The 16,741-nt window shown below is 36.9% G+C and overlaps 1 protein-coding gene across 1 annotated transcript; it reads right to left on the bottom strand.

The window, feature by feature from the left end:
- Positions 1–14,306: 14,306 nt before the first annotated feature.
- Positions 14,307–15,396, bottom strand: LOC126633746 (uncharacterized). Its single transcript, XM_050304316.1, has 3 exons — positions 15,138–15,396; positions 14,494–14,677; positions 14,307–14,386 (listed from the first exon to the last, which is right to left on the bottom strand). Exons 1-3 carry the CDS (start codon positions 15,366–15,368, stop codon positions 14,307–14,309), a joined length of 495 nt encoding a protein of 164 aa, XP_050160273.1. The 5' UTR covers positions 15,369–15,396.
- Between the last annotated feature and the right edge of the window lie 1,345 nt (positions 15,397–16,741).

The raw sequence follows: 16,741 nt of genomic DNA, 5'->3' as shown, positions 1-16,741 counted from the left end.
GGTTAGGAGACGGGCCAGGAGCATGAGACGGAACAGGAGTATAATGTTGGGCAGATACTGGAGCTCAACACGCTTCGACATGGCCTCTGCTCTAAGGGTCATTCTGTTGTTGCAATAGGAAATTCATGTACTTGTTGTACGAAGAAAACGACGCTCCAACCATGAGCTGAGAGGCAGCAGCCAATCTCTGTTGCTGGGCTTTCAACCGCAACATCTCATCATGCTGTTTGAAACCATCGAGATTACTGGGAAACCCCACAATAGCACCAGGAGCGTCTAGGGAATCAGCAAAACCGCAATGCACAAACTTGTAATTGCTTCCATTCTTGCAAAACCCTCTAGCAAAGTAAAGACACTGCTTGAACCCAACTCCCAAAGCAGGGTCCTCTGACCCAATATAAGCATCGCTGGCCGAATAGCTCCTTTTGTGGAAATGGGTGTCGCCATTGTTAACCGAATGAACCCAATCAGGAACCCTAGGACCCAATTCGAGCCTGGGATCAATGGAATCGCCCGGCCTCGAAGAGGTGAATGACACCGCACAAGCATGGACCGCCGACCACGTGGAGAGCCACCACTGCACCTATGCATGATTTGTGTTTCTTTCTATTTCTCTTCCTTATTCTTCAAGGGATTTGAGTAAAAATTTTTAACTTTCAAATGGGTTTTCTGAAATCTGAAATGGGTTCTGCTTAAAATTGAAGAGAAATGATTGGAGTGGGAGTGAGAGATGTGGTGGTTTCGTGGGTTTTCTGGGAAAGCTTTGGGTTGTTGGGTTTTTGCAGATTTACGGTGAAGGTGAAAAAATGAAAGATAATTGACACAACTTTTAGTATCGTTTCCCACAGACGGCGCCAAATGTTGATGCACAAAACCGAAGGGGTCTTGGAACAACGTAAATCCGACCGTGAATCTGCAAGAAAGTAAATAACACAAGATGTATCGTGGTTCACCCTAATGTTTGGGCTACGTCCACACTAATATTGTATTTCTCTGAGATGTTAAAGAGGGAGAGATAGCTCTTCTCCATCTGAGAGGTTTGAGGGGATGATAAGGCTTAAGGATTGGCCTCTCCCATTGTGAGAGTGAGGAGTCCTTTTTATAGAATAAGGGCTCCTCACTTATTACATATTTGCCCCTTACTTTATTACATAATTACACTTGAGTCCTCCGAGTATTTATACGAGATCTAAATACGGAGGCCCTAAGTATGGTACAAACAATATGTATAATGCAAGTACCTAACTTCTAATATATTTAATAATATCTTTAATTAGACAAAAAAATGATTAGGCAATATATTTATTATATTCAACAAAACGAAGTTGATAATTGAACCTTTAACGGAGAAAAACTTGTGTGTGACTTGACTTGCAACTAGTCGATTCTGAGTGGCTCTACTATCCTTCTCAGCTTGTCCCACTCATTTTCTTGCATTTCCTCAGAAATATATGCACCAATAGGAAGAAAACAAAAAGAATTCACTTTAGAACCAAAGAAACCATCAATCGTGTTGTGAATTAGAAAATCAATCACCCTAAAAAAATCATCGCCTACATACATTTTGAATGAACCAATAGAATCATGTAAGCATCCTTCTCTTCTTATGGAGTTTGAAATTTCTGTACAGCAAATTATGAGGAAATTTTCATTTGAAAATGGTTGATTCAATTTGTATCATCTTTGCTGGACATTAGATATTCGTGTATTAATCAAGTCAAGTTCATATGATAAAACCAGCTACTAAATTGAAAAAAAAAAACAGGCAAAATTAGTTGCCTTCTAGTTTCCATGATATGAAAAGTTTGAGAAACTGTGCTCTTATTTTTTTCCAGATTTTTCAAAGAAAAGGAAGGGGAAGAGGAGACAATACGTGACTGGGAAGAAAATCTGACAAGAAAGAGGAGAGGAGGAATTGAGAAAAAACAAAGGGAGGTGTAATGATTCAATAGAAAATTCTATTATGAAAAAGTTACATATAAAATTATAATAAATGTTATAGATAATGCTTACTACGTGGCATGTTTTGAGTGGATGGTAGTGCTACACAACATTGTCCAGTGACAAGCCAAATTCCATGCAAGTTTTTCTTCTTAAGACGAGTTTTTAAGGAAAAATTGAATATTTTGATCGGAGGTGTCAATTGAAAATATTTAGTTTTAATTTTTGGTGGAGATTTAGGGAAGAAGAAGAATCAGACGAAATTGGAAAAATTAGAGAAGGGGGTTTACTGATTGTGAGGAGCAGGATTGACACGGTGGTTGTATGGGATGAGTGGTGGTGATGGAGAAAGGAGGAGATGGAGATGGAGGCCCTTTGCTGAGTTACGTGGGATAAGAGAGGGTGGGCCATTTTGCCATTGTATTCATTTACATTTTTATTTAAATTGTTTTTTATATATATTTAAATATTTTTATATGCCACATCATCAAAATATGTGAGCTATACATATGTCACGTCATCACTTAATGGTCAAATTGATAATTTGACTAATGGATGTATAAAATTACAACTAAATATAAGTTTGTGTATGAAATTGAAATATTTTAAAAATATTGTATGAGGTTGTAGATGCACCTAAACCTAAGATAGTAAAATATAATTTACCCTTAAATATATATAAGTCTGCTTTGGTCAGTTTAGTAATGTTAAGGATACCTCAATAAAATGGGTAATGCTATTTGGACATATTTGTTTGTTCTCATTAATACGGTGGGATCCAAATACATGCAGGATAGTGTTATTTGTTTTTATTGACAAGGGGATTTGGTGGTTTCGTAATGGCAATCCATCATTCTAAAGGTCAGAAAGACTTTCGAAGACATTTCATCATTCCCTTGACCATTCTCATGCGATTCACTAACACCTCCTCACACACAATTAAAGTATATGTATCTTAATGGAGATGAAGAGATTCCTTTTTTTTTTTTCCTTTTTTTATTATAAAAATGGGGATTAGCTGTGAGACTCACATCACATCGAACTTTAACAATCCAAACTTTCTATTTTTCAAGTTGCACCTCATAGATCATCCTTACAAAATATTAGCCAAATCAGAAATATTTGAGACATCTAATTGAGTTCAAAGAAATTGACTAACACTTTGTTATAAGAAAAACATTAAAATTTTATCATAATAATTAAATAGACAAAGGGTAGTAATGGTATTAATTACCTTATTGTAGCCAGATATCATGCCACAAAGAGGGACCTTGGCATGCTTGTTGACATGGTTGAGAGCAGCCTCAAGCATTTCACCGCCAACATTGTCAAGGTAGACATCGATTGCATTAGGGAAATACCTGCAAATTATAAGGAAACCCTTCACATGAGTCTTCATGTACGCTTCGTCAAAATCATCATAATCCTAATTTTACTAAATGATAGTATTAATTTAATTACTTGCTTAAAGCAGCATCAAAATCTGTCTCTGTGTGGTAGTTAAAAGCATCATCATATCCAAATTCCTCCTTGATTAGCCTCACCTAAGAACCACAAAATATCAGCAATATTGGAAATAGCAAATTAATCTATCAAGAGTTATAGAAGTCTATGTGCTAAATTTCAGAGATTTATTTACATCATTGTGTTTGAAGGCATCATCATATCAAATACTATATAAGATAGTTCATGAGATTATTATTTAATTCGTCAGCATTCTATAAATAAAAAGAATCCATGTTCTACAATTCTACTAAGAATTTTCTGTACTTATTAAGATCAATTGTATAAATCCTAATAATATGGCGACAAGCAGAAATTTCAAAGAGTGAACCCTAATAGAAATATTTTCAATGAAAAAATGAATGATAATCATGAATACGTCACAATCTTAACTGTTAATTTTTCGTTCGCTTAATTTGTCATGTCTCGCTTTAGTGGATTATGAACGCAATTTATTTATTTATTTTCTAGTTGATACATTTTCGACTCCAATTCCATACTTTACATCATCTTCATAATTCATATATATTTGTTTGTCATGTCGCGCTTTATTGGATCATTTAAATATCAATGCAACTTATAGTGGTGCACGGAAATGTAGTACTCCTGCCACGACTGTTAATGGTGCAGAATGCAGACTAACGCTAGACTACACAATATTATAGCCTAATGGGGCCTGAAACAAGTATAATGTCCATTTTATATAATTGAACTGTCTATATTTTAATTCATCATTTATCAATTGGTTTTGCAAAATATTAGACAAATATAAAAGCATTAAAACATCCAATTACAATGAATAAAATACAGGAATATGGTTCTCCTAAAAAACATTAAAATGACTATTAAATTAAATGATCATATGATTTCAAATTTGAGTAATTTGTGGTAGATATTCTTTTGAAAGAAGACCTTAATCATAGACAATTAAATCTTTAAAATACATTAGAGTTTGGGCTCTACCAGAAATCTCTCAAATAAGCTCAACGAAAAATGAATATATATAAAAAATAAAAAGGGGAAACACAGCCAGCCACACACACGAGCGTACGAGTTTTCTGTAAATAGTTGAGCAGTAGGCGACAGGCATGAGTATATTTCATCAACTTCTTAAGATGGTTAATTAGATGCGTTGATGTGTAATAGTTAGGTGACCAAAATTAAATAATTGACCATAAAATAACAACAAACCAATTTTCTTTCCTTTATTTACATGGAGTGTTGTTTGTTCACTATCATAAACTAACGTATAAAGTTAACTCATTTTCGGTCAGGGACAATACATGGGACGAGAAACCACCACAGCATTGAGAATGATATTGGTGCAGATAAATAAACTTCTAAGATTTTTTTTATTAGCACCCCACATAATGTTGAATACATTCCATATTAAAATTTAATATTAAGTGGCTTATGTAACCTACTATGCGATGACAATTTCGACCTTATGAGGTTTAAAGAAAATAAAAAAAATTTAAATACACCCCAAGTTACTTTTAACATATTATTTATCTTCTTCAACTATCAAAACCCCTCTCACCCTCCACTCCATTGTTGAATAAAATTTTAACTATTGAAACTATAAACACGTTGATTGAGAAAAAAAATTAATGAATGGAACACGATATCAATATTTCAGAATTTTCACATGAGGTAAAATTTCATATTTGTCATTGTTTTAAGTATTCAATGACATCGGTAATTATTTAAGCCTGTTTTTGCTTTCCATACTACCCAACAACTCCTTTTCCGTTCTTATTCATCTTCTGGGGTTTACTTTTGATCTGTTAGGTTCTTCTCAATTGCCATTTTTTAGCAGAAATCCTTTTTTTGTTAGCAAAAGGCTTAAAGAGACAGAGAAAAGGAGATTGGATGCCATGACCCAATGAAATTCAAGCTCAACAAACCGGATTGTAGACTTCTCTTTTTAGAGAATGTTAGGGTTTTAATCCTAAGTCAATTTAATTTATAAAATTGAAAATGAGTATTATAAGATTTGAAGAATATGGGATGTATAGAGAATGTGGGGTGTATATGGAAAATATTAGGTGTATGAGAATGTGGGGTGTAAGGGTATTATGAGAAAGTATGTTGAGTGTATTAAGATAATTTTTAATTAAAAACGTAAATGTGAGGTGTATTAAGTATGAAAAGTTTAATCAACAATACGTGGGGTGTTAATAAAATAAGCCAACTTCTAATGGAATGAAACCTAAATAGAATCTATTGTTTCTAGAATATTTTGTAAAATACTCTAATTTACCACTATTTGTATCATACTTGACCAATCTCGAAACTACTAAGCACCGATCAACGTTATACCGTCAATGACGCATAAGAGTTTCCCTCCAACTAGGAGGCCAATCACAGCACGACACGTGTCGACATCAGAAGCCAATCATAGCGCGACACGTGTCAACATCAGAAGCCAATCACAACACGACACGTGTCAATGTCAGAATGAAACTAGAAACTCTCTTCTATAAATAGAAATCATTCTCTCACAATATTTCCAAATGTCATTTGTACTAAATCATTCACTTGTACTCACTAAAGGAGAGCTTGAACCTATGTACTTGTGTAAACCCTTCACAATTAATGAGAATTCCTCTACTCCATGGACGTAGCCAATCTGGGTGAACCATGTACATCTTGTGTTTGCTTCCCTGTCTCTATCCATTTACATACTTATCCACACTAGTGACCGGAGTAATCTAGCGAAGGTCACAAACTTAACATTTTCTGTTGTACCAAAGTCCTCACTGATTTTGTGCATCAACAACCACTATTATTGTTCAAACTGAATGAAATGCCACTTAAGCAACTAACTAATTATTCACTTCTAAACAATGCAACTATGATATCCCATCTCATCCCATAATTTATTTATTTATTTAAAATTTTGAGAAAAATGATTTCAAGGGTATTTTAGTCATTTTAACTTTTGCTTTGGCATTTGGAGGTGGATTTAGAATAGATGGATAGAGTTCGATCCCACGAGCATTTAGAGAAAAACCGTTCACAAGTCAGACTTGAAACAAAGAAGTTTTAAGCAGTGTTTAAAATTTCTTGGATACGATCTATCTTTCCATGGAAATATCCAAAATATTAGAGAATGATATGGAAATTGGAGGTGAAGTCTAAACTTCACCTCATATTGGAGAAACTTTTAAGTTTAGACCAAAATCAACATATATCATCGATATTTTTTACACATCTGTTAAATATTGGAGAAACTCTTATATTTCTTCCAAACCAATGTTTGACAATCCCCAAAGTTTCATTTTAAATTTTCATCATTTCCATTGAAAGCAACCGATATCAATATCGATATTTGATATATTCGTCAATATTTCCACAAATTTGCATATCGATATTTCCACAGGTAACGGTGTTTTAAACACTAGCTTTAAGTGTAGGGCAATTTGGTAATTTAGGCTTATTATAATAATAAGTTTTTATAAGAGGATCTACCAAAATTAAACGGCTTCCGTTTTTAGAAACCTGACCCAGCAGCACTAGAACCCCAATCACGACCCAATCGATAGCACCGACCCGTTTCTTAAGTCGTTTCAAATGCGAATTCTGGCCAACTCATGAAAAATTAGACTATGCCACCACCACTATCTTGAAGCTCATAATTCACTCTACAAAATTCACCCAAGAACCATCTGTTTAACCACCATACGTTGCGGTGTGAGGCCACAAAAATCGATGAAAACCTACTGGTTTCGACGACCTTTACCCATATTTCGACGAATCTGTAAAACGGTGACTGATGCTATCACCTGGGCTTTGTAGCCCTTCATCCCAAAAGGAAAACCCGACCAACCCCGACGTTGTTAGACCACCATAGGCGATGAATCGATGTTGTGAAGTTTTATGCACCCTCCGCCTTTACTTGTGAAATCGATCGTCTTACGTCCATTTTTAGACTTTGCCATAAGTATAAAAGTTCCTCTTATTAAGCTTTATATTCCTGTAAAATTGGTGTTATTTGGAGGTGGTCAGAAAACTGGGTTTCTGTTTGCCAAAAACCACCGCGTGCGGTGGCGCATGTGGAAAAATCTGAAAACATGAATTTTGGACATTGAGACATTCTCGATGTCCTGAGCTCATAACCAAGGTCTGTTTGTTGAAATTTGATAGGATAATTCGATTATTTGATTTTTGGGATAATTATACCGCCGTATGATTTTCGTAATTGATGGCAATCCGACGGTTAGATCGTCTTGAAACTAGAATCAAAAGTTGTTGAGGCTCAATTGAGCTTAGTTAGCTCATCACGATGACGTGTTAGTGTATCTCAATTTACATGCAAGTAGCATTGTTCCTTGTTGTGCGTGTCAGTTTCATAAGTTTGCCTAGTGGAGAGTTATGTACGTATTAGGTTCTATAGGAGCATTGTTGGCCGATCAGGGACACATAACGTTCAATGATGTGCACATTGTTTTGCGTGACGATTCAATTGTATTGATTCTTGAAGTGCGTTAAGCTCCAAATGAGTTGACTTTAATATTATGTGAGGAGTATTTTGCATATGAAATTCCCTCGTTATATACTCTGGGCGTATAACATGGACTTACAAATGTTATTACCCAATCATCGATCTGCTTTGTGAAATGATAGATACCTAGTGTACTTTCTTTCTCATTTCATGTGTGGATATTAAATCCCTAGTGTGTTACCTTTCTTTCTAATTCCATGAATGGTTCTGGAATCCTGCTTGATTGTCACTAGTTTCCATGAGTGATTCTGGAACACTACTTCTGTTTGGTTTCATGAGGGGTTCTAGAACCTTATATCATGTCAGATTCCATGAAAGGTTCTGGAATTTTACTCCGGTATCTTGAGAGGTTCAGGAACCCTATGCATAGTTTCTATATGGTTCCATGAGATGTTTTGGAACCTTACTTTGTGTGTCCTTGTTATCCAGTTCCTTGAGAGGTTTTGGAACGCCGAACTTTGTGATCTTTATGGCTCTAGCCCTATGATTTTATTGTATATGTGAAATTGTTTATTGAGTGTCTCTGTGAATTAATCATGAAAAGGGTGGTTGGATGCCTATGTGGATTCAATCGAGAAATTATGAGTGATGCCACCTATCAAAATCAAAACAGACCAATTAACAGATCTGCTTATCATCACTGGCATAACCATAAAAAATATCATTAAAAAAGCATGAGTCGTTATTAAAACATTATAAAGTTGATGATTACCACTAAGAATTTGATGGCTAGGTCGTGCTAATTTCATACAAATCAGTATTGAGAAGTATGTACCTATCACTCCAGCAATAACACTGAAGTGGAAATATAGTCCATGTATCCTTGTGTTTAGTGGAGAACAACCATCGTGTCATAAAATTGAGATTTTTTCATTTCTTTCCTTGTTAGAGATGGGCCTTTAGGGAGTGGAAAATCTCGTCGTTGGATTTCACTATTTAAAATTACATATTTTGTATTCTTAGTTTCAACATGTTTATAATTACGGCGTATAGTTTTTTTTTCAATAAGTAAAAGGATGAAAATGCCTTTAATGAACTAAACGGACTTTTCAAGGACGTATTTAATTCCTATATCTTTTGTCACTTTTATTTACATATTTGGATAGAGCTCAATCTCACAAGTGCGTCTTTAAACAAAGCTATAATGAATGAGATATAAACGAGCAAAGACATAGGCGAAATGGCCATTTGACCATTATCTGGAAGGCTCTAGGTTGGCTACAGCACTGATTTGGTACCACGTGTGTGGCTAGGATGGAGGGATGAGGAGATAAATGAGGAAAATGAGGGAGAGACGAGCCAATCAGGAGGGAAGGAAAATATGGGAAATAAGGGAAAGAGATAGGAGGGAATCGGTCGACCCAGTTCCTTCCCTTCAACCTGCGACGCGACCCGACGGAATCTATGATTCCCGACACCTTTCATGGCAATTTTCTGGTGAATTGAAGCTGACACGCCCCGATCCCGATGTCCTCGGGACATCGAGATGGCCACGTGTTGGCTGACACCCGAAGGTGACGCAAGCCATTTATGAATGCAAATGCTGAGAACATGTGAAACATGCACGTAGAATTGTAACAAGATAAAATGATGTGACTATTCATGCAGTAGTAGAGTACTATCGAAATAACAATATTCAACTACCAACAATGAATTGTTATGATAATGCATGACATGTTCGGAGCTACACTAATACAGAGTACAAGCACAAGGTAAGATAGGGAAGTGCTATTACAATAGATGCCAAGGCATAGAGAAATAGCACTATGTCATTGGTAGGGGAATGCCTTGTAGCTAGGCTGGTACCTAGGTCCTGAGGGGGCGCAAAACAAACATGAATAGACCAAGTTGATATATATAATACTGAAACAATTATCAACATACTAACCCCCAAAGTTTTATGAAAACATAGATAGCATAGTATGTAGTAGGTTTTCCGAAAACCCTAGCATGCCATAAAACTTGTCATAAATCATATTTCGTATAAAGTGTGCTAACTAGTTGTATCGGTGTTGTCCGAATGCATATAGAACTCTTTCTTCATAAACTTCCTTCATCAGTATCAATCGCCCGCAGACTCTTACATCACCCACTCGAAGGCATATATATAGTATCAATCGCTCGAAGGCTCCTACAGCACCCACTCGAAGGCATATATAGGTCCACTGGCTACGCGTAAAACCATTGAATATAGTCTTTCCAAACACACACACATATATATATATATATATATTTCAAAAGCATCTTCATAGTATAAAGTCATCCATCATCTATACTATAAAGAAGTGTGTGAAAACATGTTCTAAATAGTATATCGCCATCCATCAGATATCCTACAAAGAACATGGGTTCGATAGAAAATATGGTATTCCAAAATAAGCTCAGTATAGCATGATAATCAATTTCTCATAAAACGTTCACAAAACGTATTCAGTAAGTCATGCTTTTCATGTATGCATTTCTACTATTAAAACATGCATTTTAGAAACGGTCCACTCACAGTACTCCGCCGTCGAAAAGCTGCACAGACTAGCGAAGGTTGAACGCCACAATATATGCACCTAAGCACATAAAGGGTACAATTTGATAAACTCTACTCAAACGATTTAATTTGAAAAAAAACGGAGGTTAGAAACGGGTCCAGGACGTCGAAATTAGCCTAGAAGGGTTCCGGATGAAACCCAAAAAGTCAACAATCAGCGTTGATCAGGTCCGGGTCGGTCAAAGTCAACGGGTCCACCCAAATCAAACCGGGTCAAACCAATTTAAGGTTGGACTAGGTCAAGGGTTTGGGCTTGGGTCTAGAATCGAGTTGGGCCTTAGGGTTTTAGGCTTTAAGGTTTAACGGACATAGGCTTGAAAGCTCGGCCTAAGGTTAGGGTTTTGGGTATTGGGGTTTAAAGGGTTGGGCTTAGGGGGTTTAGAGTCAACGGGCCTAAGGCCCAACTTCTAATTAGCCCAATAGCCTAAGTTAAAAGGGGTTTTGGGGTGAGCCAGCTCAACAACCTGGGCTCAAATGTAATTGCCCGAAGGCTTGATTTCACCTGAGAGATCGCCAGAGCTTCCCCAGCTCTGGTCGACGGCAAGACGCTGATCAACCATCCAATTTACTATGCAAATGAAGGTATAAGAGAGGGGAAGAGATTGGTTACCATAGTTTCACCGAGAAAAAACCAGAAGTGGCAGGGATCTGGGTTGGGTGCCCTCGGGGTCGCCGGGGTTCCTATGCACGTCGTCGTGCTTTCCAGAGATGGTGGAAAGTGAGGGAGAGTTTAGGAGGGTGGTGGAGATACTGCGTCGTCGTTGGGTGAACGGATTTAGGTGTGCTTGGGTGTGGGTGCGATCGGCGAGGGAAATATGAAAGTGAGAGAGTGAAAGTCAAGCTGAGAGAGTGAGAGATCCAAGAGAGAAATAGTGGTGAGTTAGGGGTTGCCACGTGGCAGCGTGAGGGAGAATGAAATCCAAATAAAAGGTCCGGATTAGATTAGGATAATGGACCAAATTGAAAAATTACATAACTTTTAGGGAAAATGTGAAAATACATATAAAAATGGGGGTAGGATTTCACAGAAGCTACTTACCCCCTGGAATCAACCTAGCATCCTTTCCCCTTCCATTTCCACTCAAAAACCAACAAAATTTGGCCTTGATTTTGCGAAAAATGGATATAAGGGTTCTTGGCAGGGATTCACCAAACCGGAAGCTAACTCCATCAACCACCATCACCAATAGACTCCCTTTAACCTCAGGCACAAAACCCAAGCAGTGGTTGAGGTGTTGGAGTTTGTCTTGGGGTCGAATCGAGAACATCCATTCTTAGGGTTTCTGACGGATCGAGGGCATTTTCAGGTGCTTCCCAGTCGAATTAGACTTCGGCCCAAGTATGAAAGTTCTTCCCCTTGTTGTGTTCTACAGTTCTATAAAATTTGATAATTGTTTGGGGTTAAGTGAATTTCCCGAGGGCCCACTTAACCCTTCTTGGCTAAATTTAATACCCCGATTCCATATGTGACATCCGATTAACGAAATCCCATCGTTCGAACATAGTTTTGTTAGGGTCCGCCACTTGATCATTATAACCATCAATGATCCAATTGTTGGATCGTCACCAAATTTTAATGCGTTATAGTACGTAATATTTGAGGACCTTAGGAAATTACAGATCGAAAATCCGACATATGGATCTTCCCGAATTGAACTTCTAAGTTTGTAAAACCAAACGTTGACTGCCTCTTAATTTTAGCAATTGACGGAGATCCAATCTTTGGGCTATTATGATATTGTTCTAGAAGATTAATGAGACTCTTGGGAAGTTACGAATCAGAAATTCGTAGGCAGATGTTTCATATTGAATTATATAGGGTTGTGGACCCCACGATTGACTGAGAGTTGACTTTTGGTCCACCTGTTTCAAACTGTCTTAAATACTAATATTAGCAATACTAAAGACTAAGTGAAGTATAGTGGGTCAACATTGGTTAGTGAGTAACTTTAATATATGTGATATGGTTATTATCCTAGTTTCGTATTTAATATCCTTTGTGGATATGAATTGGTTTTATAAATGTGTTTTCTATTAAAATGTGATTTTTAATATTATGAAATGTGATTTGACTTGTGCATTGGGAATATTTGTGAAATGTGAATTGAAATGCATGTTGGATTGTTTGTTAAATGTGAGGGCTAGTAGTGGACTATTAACCCATTGTCATGGGGATTTGTTTGCTTCGATATTGTTTCATTTCTTGCTTCATTGACCCGTTCTAAATTTAGTACTTGTACTTTGTTTCATTTCGCTAAGCCTTTGTAAATTGAGCACATGATTCATGTTTTATTTCTTTGAGCCATTGTTATGTTTCTTGGACTTCCGCTCAGTTCCGTTAAGTGATCCAAAACAGGGTTCTGCTGGGGTTCCGTTGAGTGGTTTGGTTCCCTGCTCCGTCTGGATTTCGTTGAGTGGTCCTTCATCATATACTGATTTGGATTTCATTGAGTGGTCCGAAATCGTATCTATTTGAATTCCGTTGAGAGGTCCAAAATCCCTTCTACTCCGCGATTTCATTGAGTGGTCCGGAATCCCACTTTGTATTTTGGTTTCATTGAGCGGTCTGGAACCCGATGTTATTGGATTTCGTTGAGTGGTCCGAAATCACATTCTTCAAAGATGTAGGCTTCGGTCGAACTGTGTCGCTCTAGCCTTGCATTTTGGTGTATTGTATGAGTTATTAATTGATGTGATTGTGGAATGGTGTTGGAAAGCATATGTGTGTGTGAATGGCAAGATGACAACTCTTGTTTGGCTTATGGTTGATGTGTAGTGTGGTACTCTATGTTTTATGCTAGAAAGTGTTTTACAAAAAGTTCAGAGTTTAACAAATGGTGAACTTCGAATGGTTTGATCCCGTCAGAGAGTACATAGGCAGTCTAACAAAGAGGTTAGATGCAGCCATAGAGTAAACGAAAAATCACTATGCAATTCAAAGCTTGAGTTGTGCTTTGTCCGTATCTCGGAAGTGGGGTATGTTAAATATACGGGTACTTAGTGACGTCGCGTGTCGATCTTGGATGTACATCAGGTTCGGGGCGTAACAGGGAGCGAGGCCTTTTTATTATTGTCCTACCACCAAAGGCAGTTGGTATTAAATTGCCACTATAAAGGATAGCACAATGTTGTTTTTAAAACACCTATGTTGTATTATTGTCACTCACACAAGGTTCGCAACTCATCCGTCTTTTTGCTTTGCCCGATGTGCCACTCCCACGACATAGAGTTGTTTTGTAGGGTAATAGGTAGCGGCTATAGAAGAGGTTTTCGAAGGGTGTAGCTATTCAATGCACTCAATAATGGTGTTTGTTTCCTTTTGTTGTAATTTCGTTTTCGCTGATTACCTAATGTATATTATGTATAAGTCTCAGTTGACTCCATTTATTATTATACTGCTACTTTCTGTTGCCACATATCGATCTTAAGCATATCTTAGGATCAGAGCATGATTTTCTTTTCTTAAATCTTGGGATCAGAGCGTGATAGAAATAGGGGTATTTCTTTTCTTTTTATAATCAGAGAATCAGTGATATTTCATTCACTTTGAATTAGTGACAGATTTGAGCATTTTCTAAAATTTAAACTACTTACCTTCTCATCTGATCCGGTGCTTCCGATGACCGTGCATCCTCTGAGCTTGGCCAACTGTCCAGCATACATTCCAACAGCCCCAGCAATAGCTGAAATGAACACATTGGATCCTAGTTTTTGGTCTGCCAGCAACTCAATTCCCAATTTCCCACCCATGCTGCAAACCCCGGCAACCCTATATTTCATCATCAACCTAATTAGCCGTGATAGAATTAATTTTCATTTGTGAATTATTTTGAAGTAAAAGAAATAATACGAAAACGCACTCTGATTTGAGCTTCTTGATAATCCAGTAACCGCTGAAAAATTATAGAATGTCCGGTTTATAGTGCAGAGGCTAAAATAGGAGTGTTGTCATAGCTAGGGAAAATGCAAAAGGAGAGAAATTGGGAAAGAAAATTGTTACCTAACGAACTGATATATTCAGGCAAGGGGATCCCATTATTTGGATCGATCCTTCTTGCTACGAACTGGGATGGTACCACACAATATTCAGCAAAATGTGTGAATGGACTGACGACTATGTCACCTTCAACATAGTTACTATCTTTTGACCGAATTACCCTTCCAACCCCAAATCCTGCAATTACCTGCATAAATAAATTTTAATCTTAAACTGTAAATTTGTTATCAATGTTTAAGCAAGCTTGCATGTTCAGCTTTTATGCTCAAACAGAAGTAAATTCTAATAAGGTATTAAATATCAATACGTAAGCAAAATCGGATAAACAAAAATCTCAAAATAAGAACAATGGAGATTAATGTGATTCGGCATAAAGCCTACATCCACAGGTGAATCCTAATCCTAATGAGAAGCCTAATCCTAGTTAAAAGTAAATCTAAATTCTAATCAAATAAGTAATTAACAAAATTTCAACATCAAACAAGAAATCCAACCAAGAAGTCAGATCCAAACTTAAATAAGACACTCAAACGAAATAGGTAACACAAACCTAATTCATGCATCATTTTAATTTTGAGTTGTAAATCACAACATTGCAGCACATGTTACAAGTGTGATTGAATGTACTCTGGTATATATGCACGAACCTCGCCAAGGTTGAACTGGGGGTTGTATAGCCCATCTTCCCGGCCAGTAATTCTGCTGCGTAAATATGGCTCGACGGAAATGAAGAGGGTCTCAAGAATGACATGTTGTTCGGGAATGGAATCAGGGGATGGTGAGAGTGTGACCGTACGGAGTTTGAGATGATCAGAAGTTGGAACACCTTCAGCTGCATAAGCAGCCAAGTACCATTCTCTGCTTTCAACTTCTTCCATCTCTCTCTCTCTCTCTCTCTCGCCTAGCTTCCTCACCTCGTACTGGAGTTTGTTTCTTCTTACAAATACCGGTCTCTTCCTTTTTTGTGATTGTGTCTGTTCATTGTATATCGTGCGATCAGTTTTCATTAGGTATTATTTATATTTAATTTTAAATTTTAAATAATTTATAATCGCATGATGTACAATAAACGAACACAACTATAAAATTTTTTGGATCCCGAAAAAAAAATTCCAGCGATAATTTAGGAGAAAAAGTACTCAAAGACAATAAAAAAAGTTGATGGAGACAAAAGTTTGAAAAGGAAAGGAGTGGAAACTGTGGGTTTGAAATCTTGTATTGGTTGGTTTGTTGATTTGTTGGAAAAGTAGTGGAAGACAATATTTTTTTTTTTTTTTTTTTTAGGGAAAGGAAACTTTTATAAAAAGGCACAAAAGTCAGCGCAAATACATCAGACCAAAGGGCAAGCGAAGCTTAATAGGAAAACCTCTGGAAAACCATACCCGGAAATAGACCTAGCATTTTTCACCTGATCCGTTAACCCGATTCGATCCGATCCGTTAAAATTAGTATTCGGGTGAGTGATAAACGGGTCGGGTGGTTAACGGGTCATTTTAGGTGAACCCGCGAAACCCGTTAAGACCCATTATTTAGGACTTTTGTGTAATTTCAATAGTCCTAATAGAAAACCTCAGGTTCCTCACGTCTATCTCTCTCACCGTCGCATGCTCTCTGAGACATAACCTATTTGCTATCTTTCTTAGTTATTCCAGAAGTTTCAGCAGCTTTTATTTATTCGATTAATTGTTTGTTCAATTCAATTTATTTTCCTGTTCATAACCTGTTTGTTGTTTTGTGCAAAGTCTGAATCTTGCTATCTGTTTCTGGGAATTTTCTCAATTGCCCAATTGGGTCAAGTTCTTCATAACCCAAATTCCATTTTTCACTTCACTTTCAATTCTCCATAGAATTAGTTCCAAAATCTCACATCCCAGTTGGCTTTCTTTAAAATTTGAAAAATCTGACTTGGGACTGTTGAAAAGTTGAAACTTTATGGATACCCTTCTTGAAAGATATGATGTTTCCATGGAATTTTATTAAAATTTGGCTACTGACTTTGTCAAACTTTTGAATTCAAACCTTCCTAGAAGTTTCATTAAAATATGCAGTATGAAGATGTCTCTGCAGTTTTTTTTTGGATGAAATGTAAAAAAATAATAATAATAAGGTTAACGGGTTGGGTTCGGATGATCCGTTAGCCTAACTGGTCGAGTTTAACCCAATCCAAACTCAATAAACCTGACCCGCTTACAGGTCTACCTGGAAAGACCCATGAGGAAATTCCAAGGAGGGAGTGAGAGGCTGAGCAAGC

This window comes from Malus sylvestris, chromosome 9, assembly GCF_916048215.2.
Source record: "Malus sylvestris chromosome 9, drMalSylv7.2, whole genome shotgun sequence".
Taxonomy (NCBI): Eukaryota; Viridiplantae; Streptophyta; class Magnoliopsida; order Rosales; family Rosaceae; genus Malus; species Malus sylvestris.
The sequence above is the reverse complement of the archived record's forward strand: the minus strand, read 5'-3'. Positions and strand labels throughout refer to the sequence as shown.

Excerpts from the sequence above, each read along its gene's own strand:
- LOC126633746 (XM_050304316.1), bottom strand. The coding sequence starts at position 15,368 with ATGGAAGAAGTTGAAAGCAGAGAATGGTACTTGGCTGCTTATGCAGCT. Across the intron at positions 14,678-15,137 it reads CCCAGTTCAACCTTGGCGAG|GTAATTGCAGGATTTGGGGT; the intron begins GTTCGTGCATAT and ends TTATTTATGCAG. Across the intron at positions 14,387-14,493 it reads TGAATATATCAGTTCGTTAG|CGGTTACTGGATTATCAAGA; the intron begins GTAACAATTTTC and ends ATAATTTTTCAG.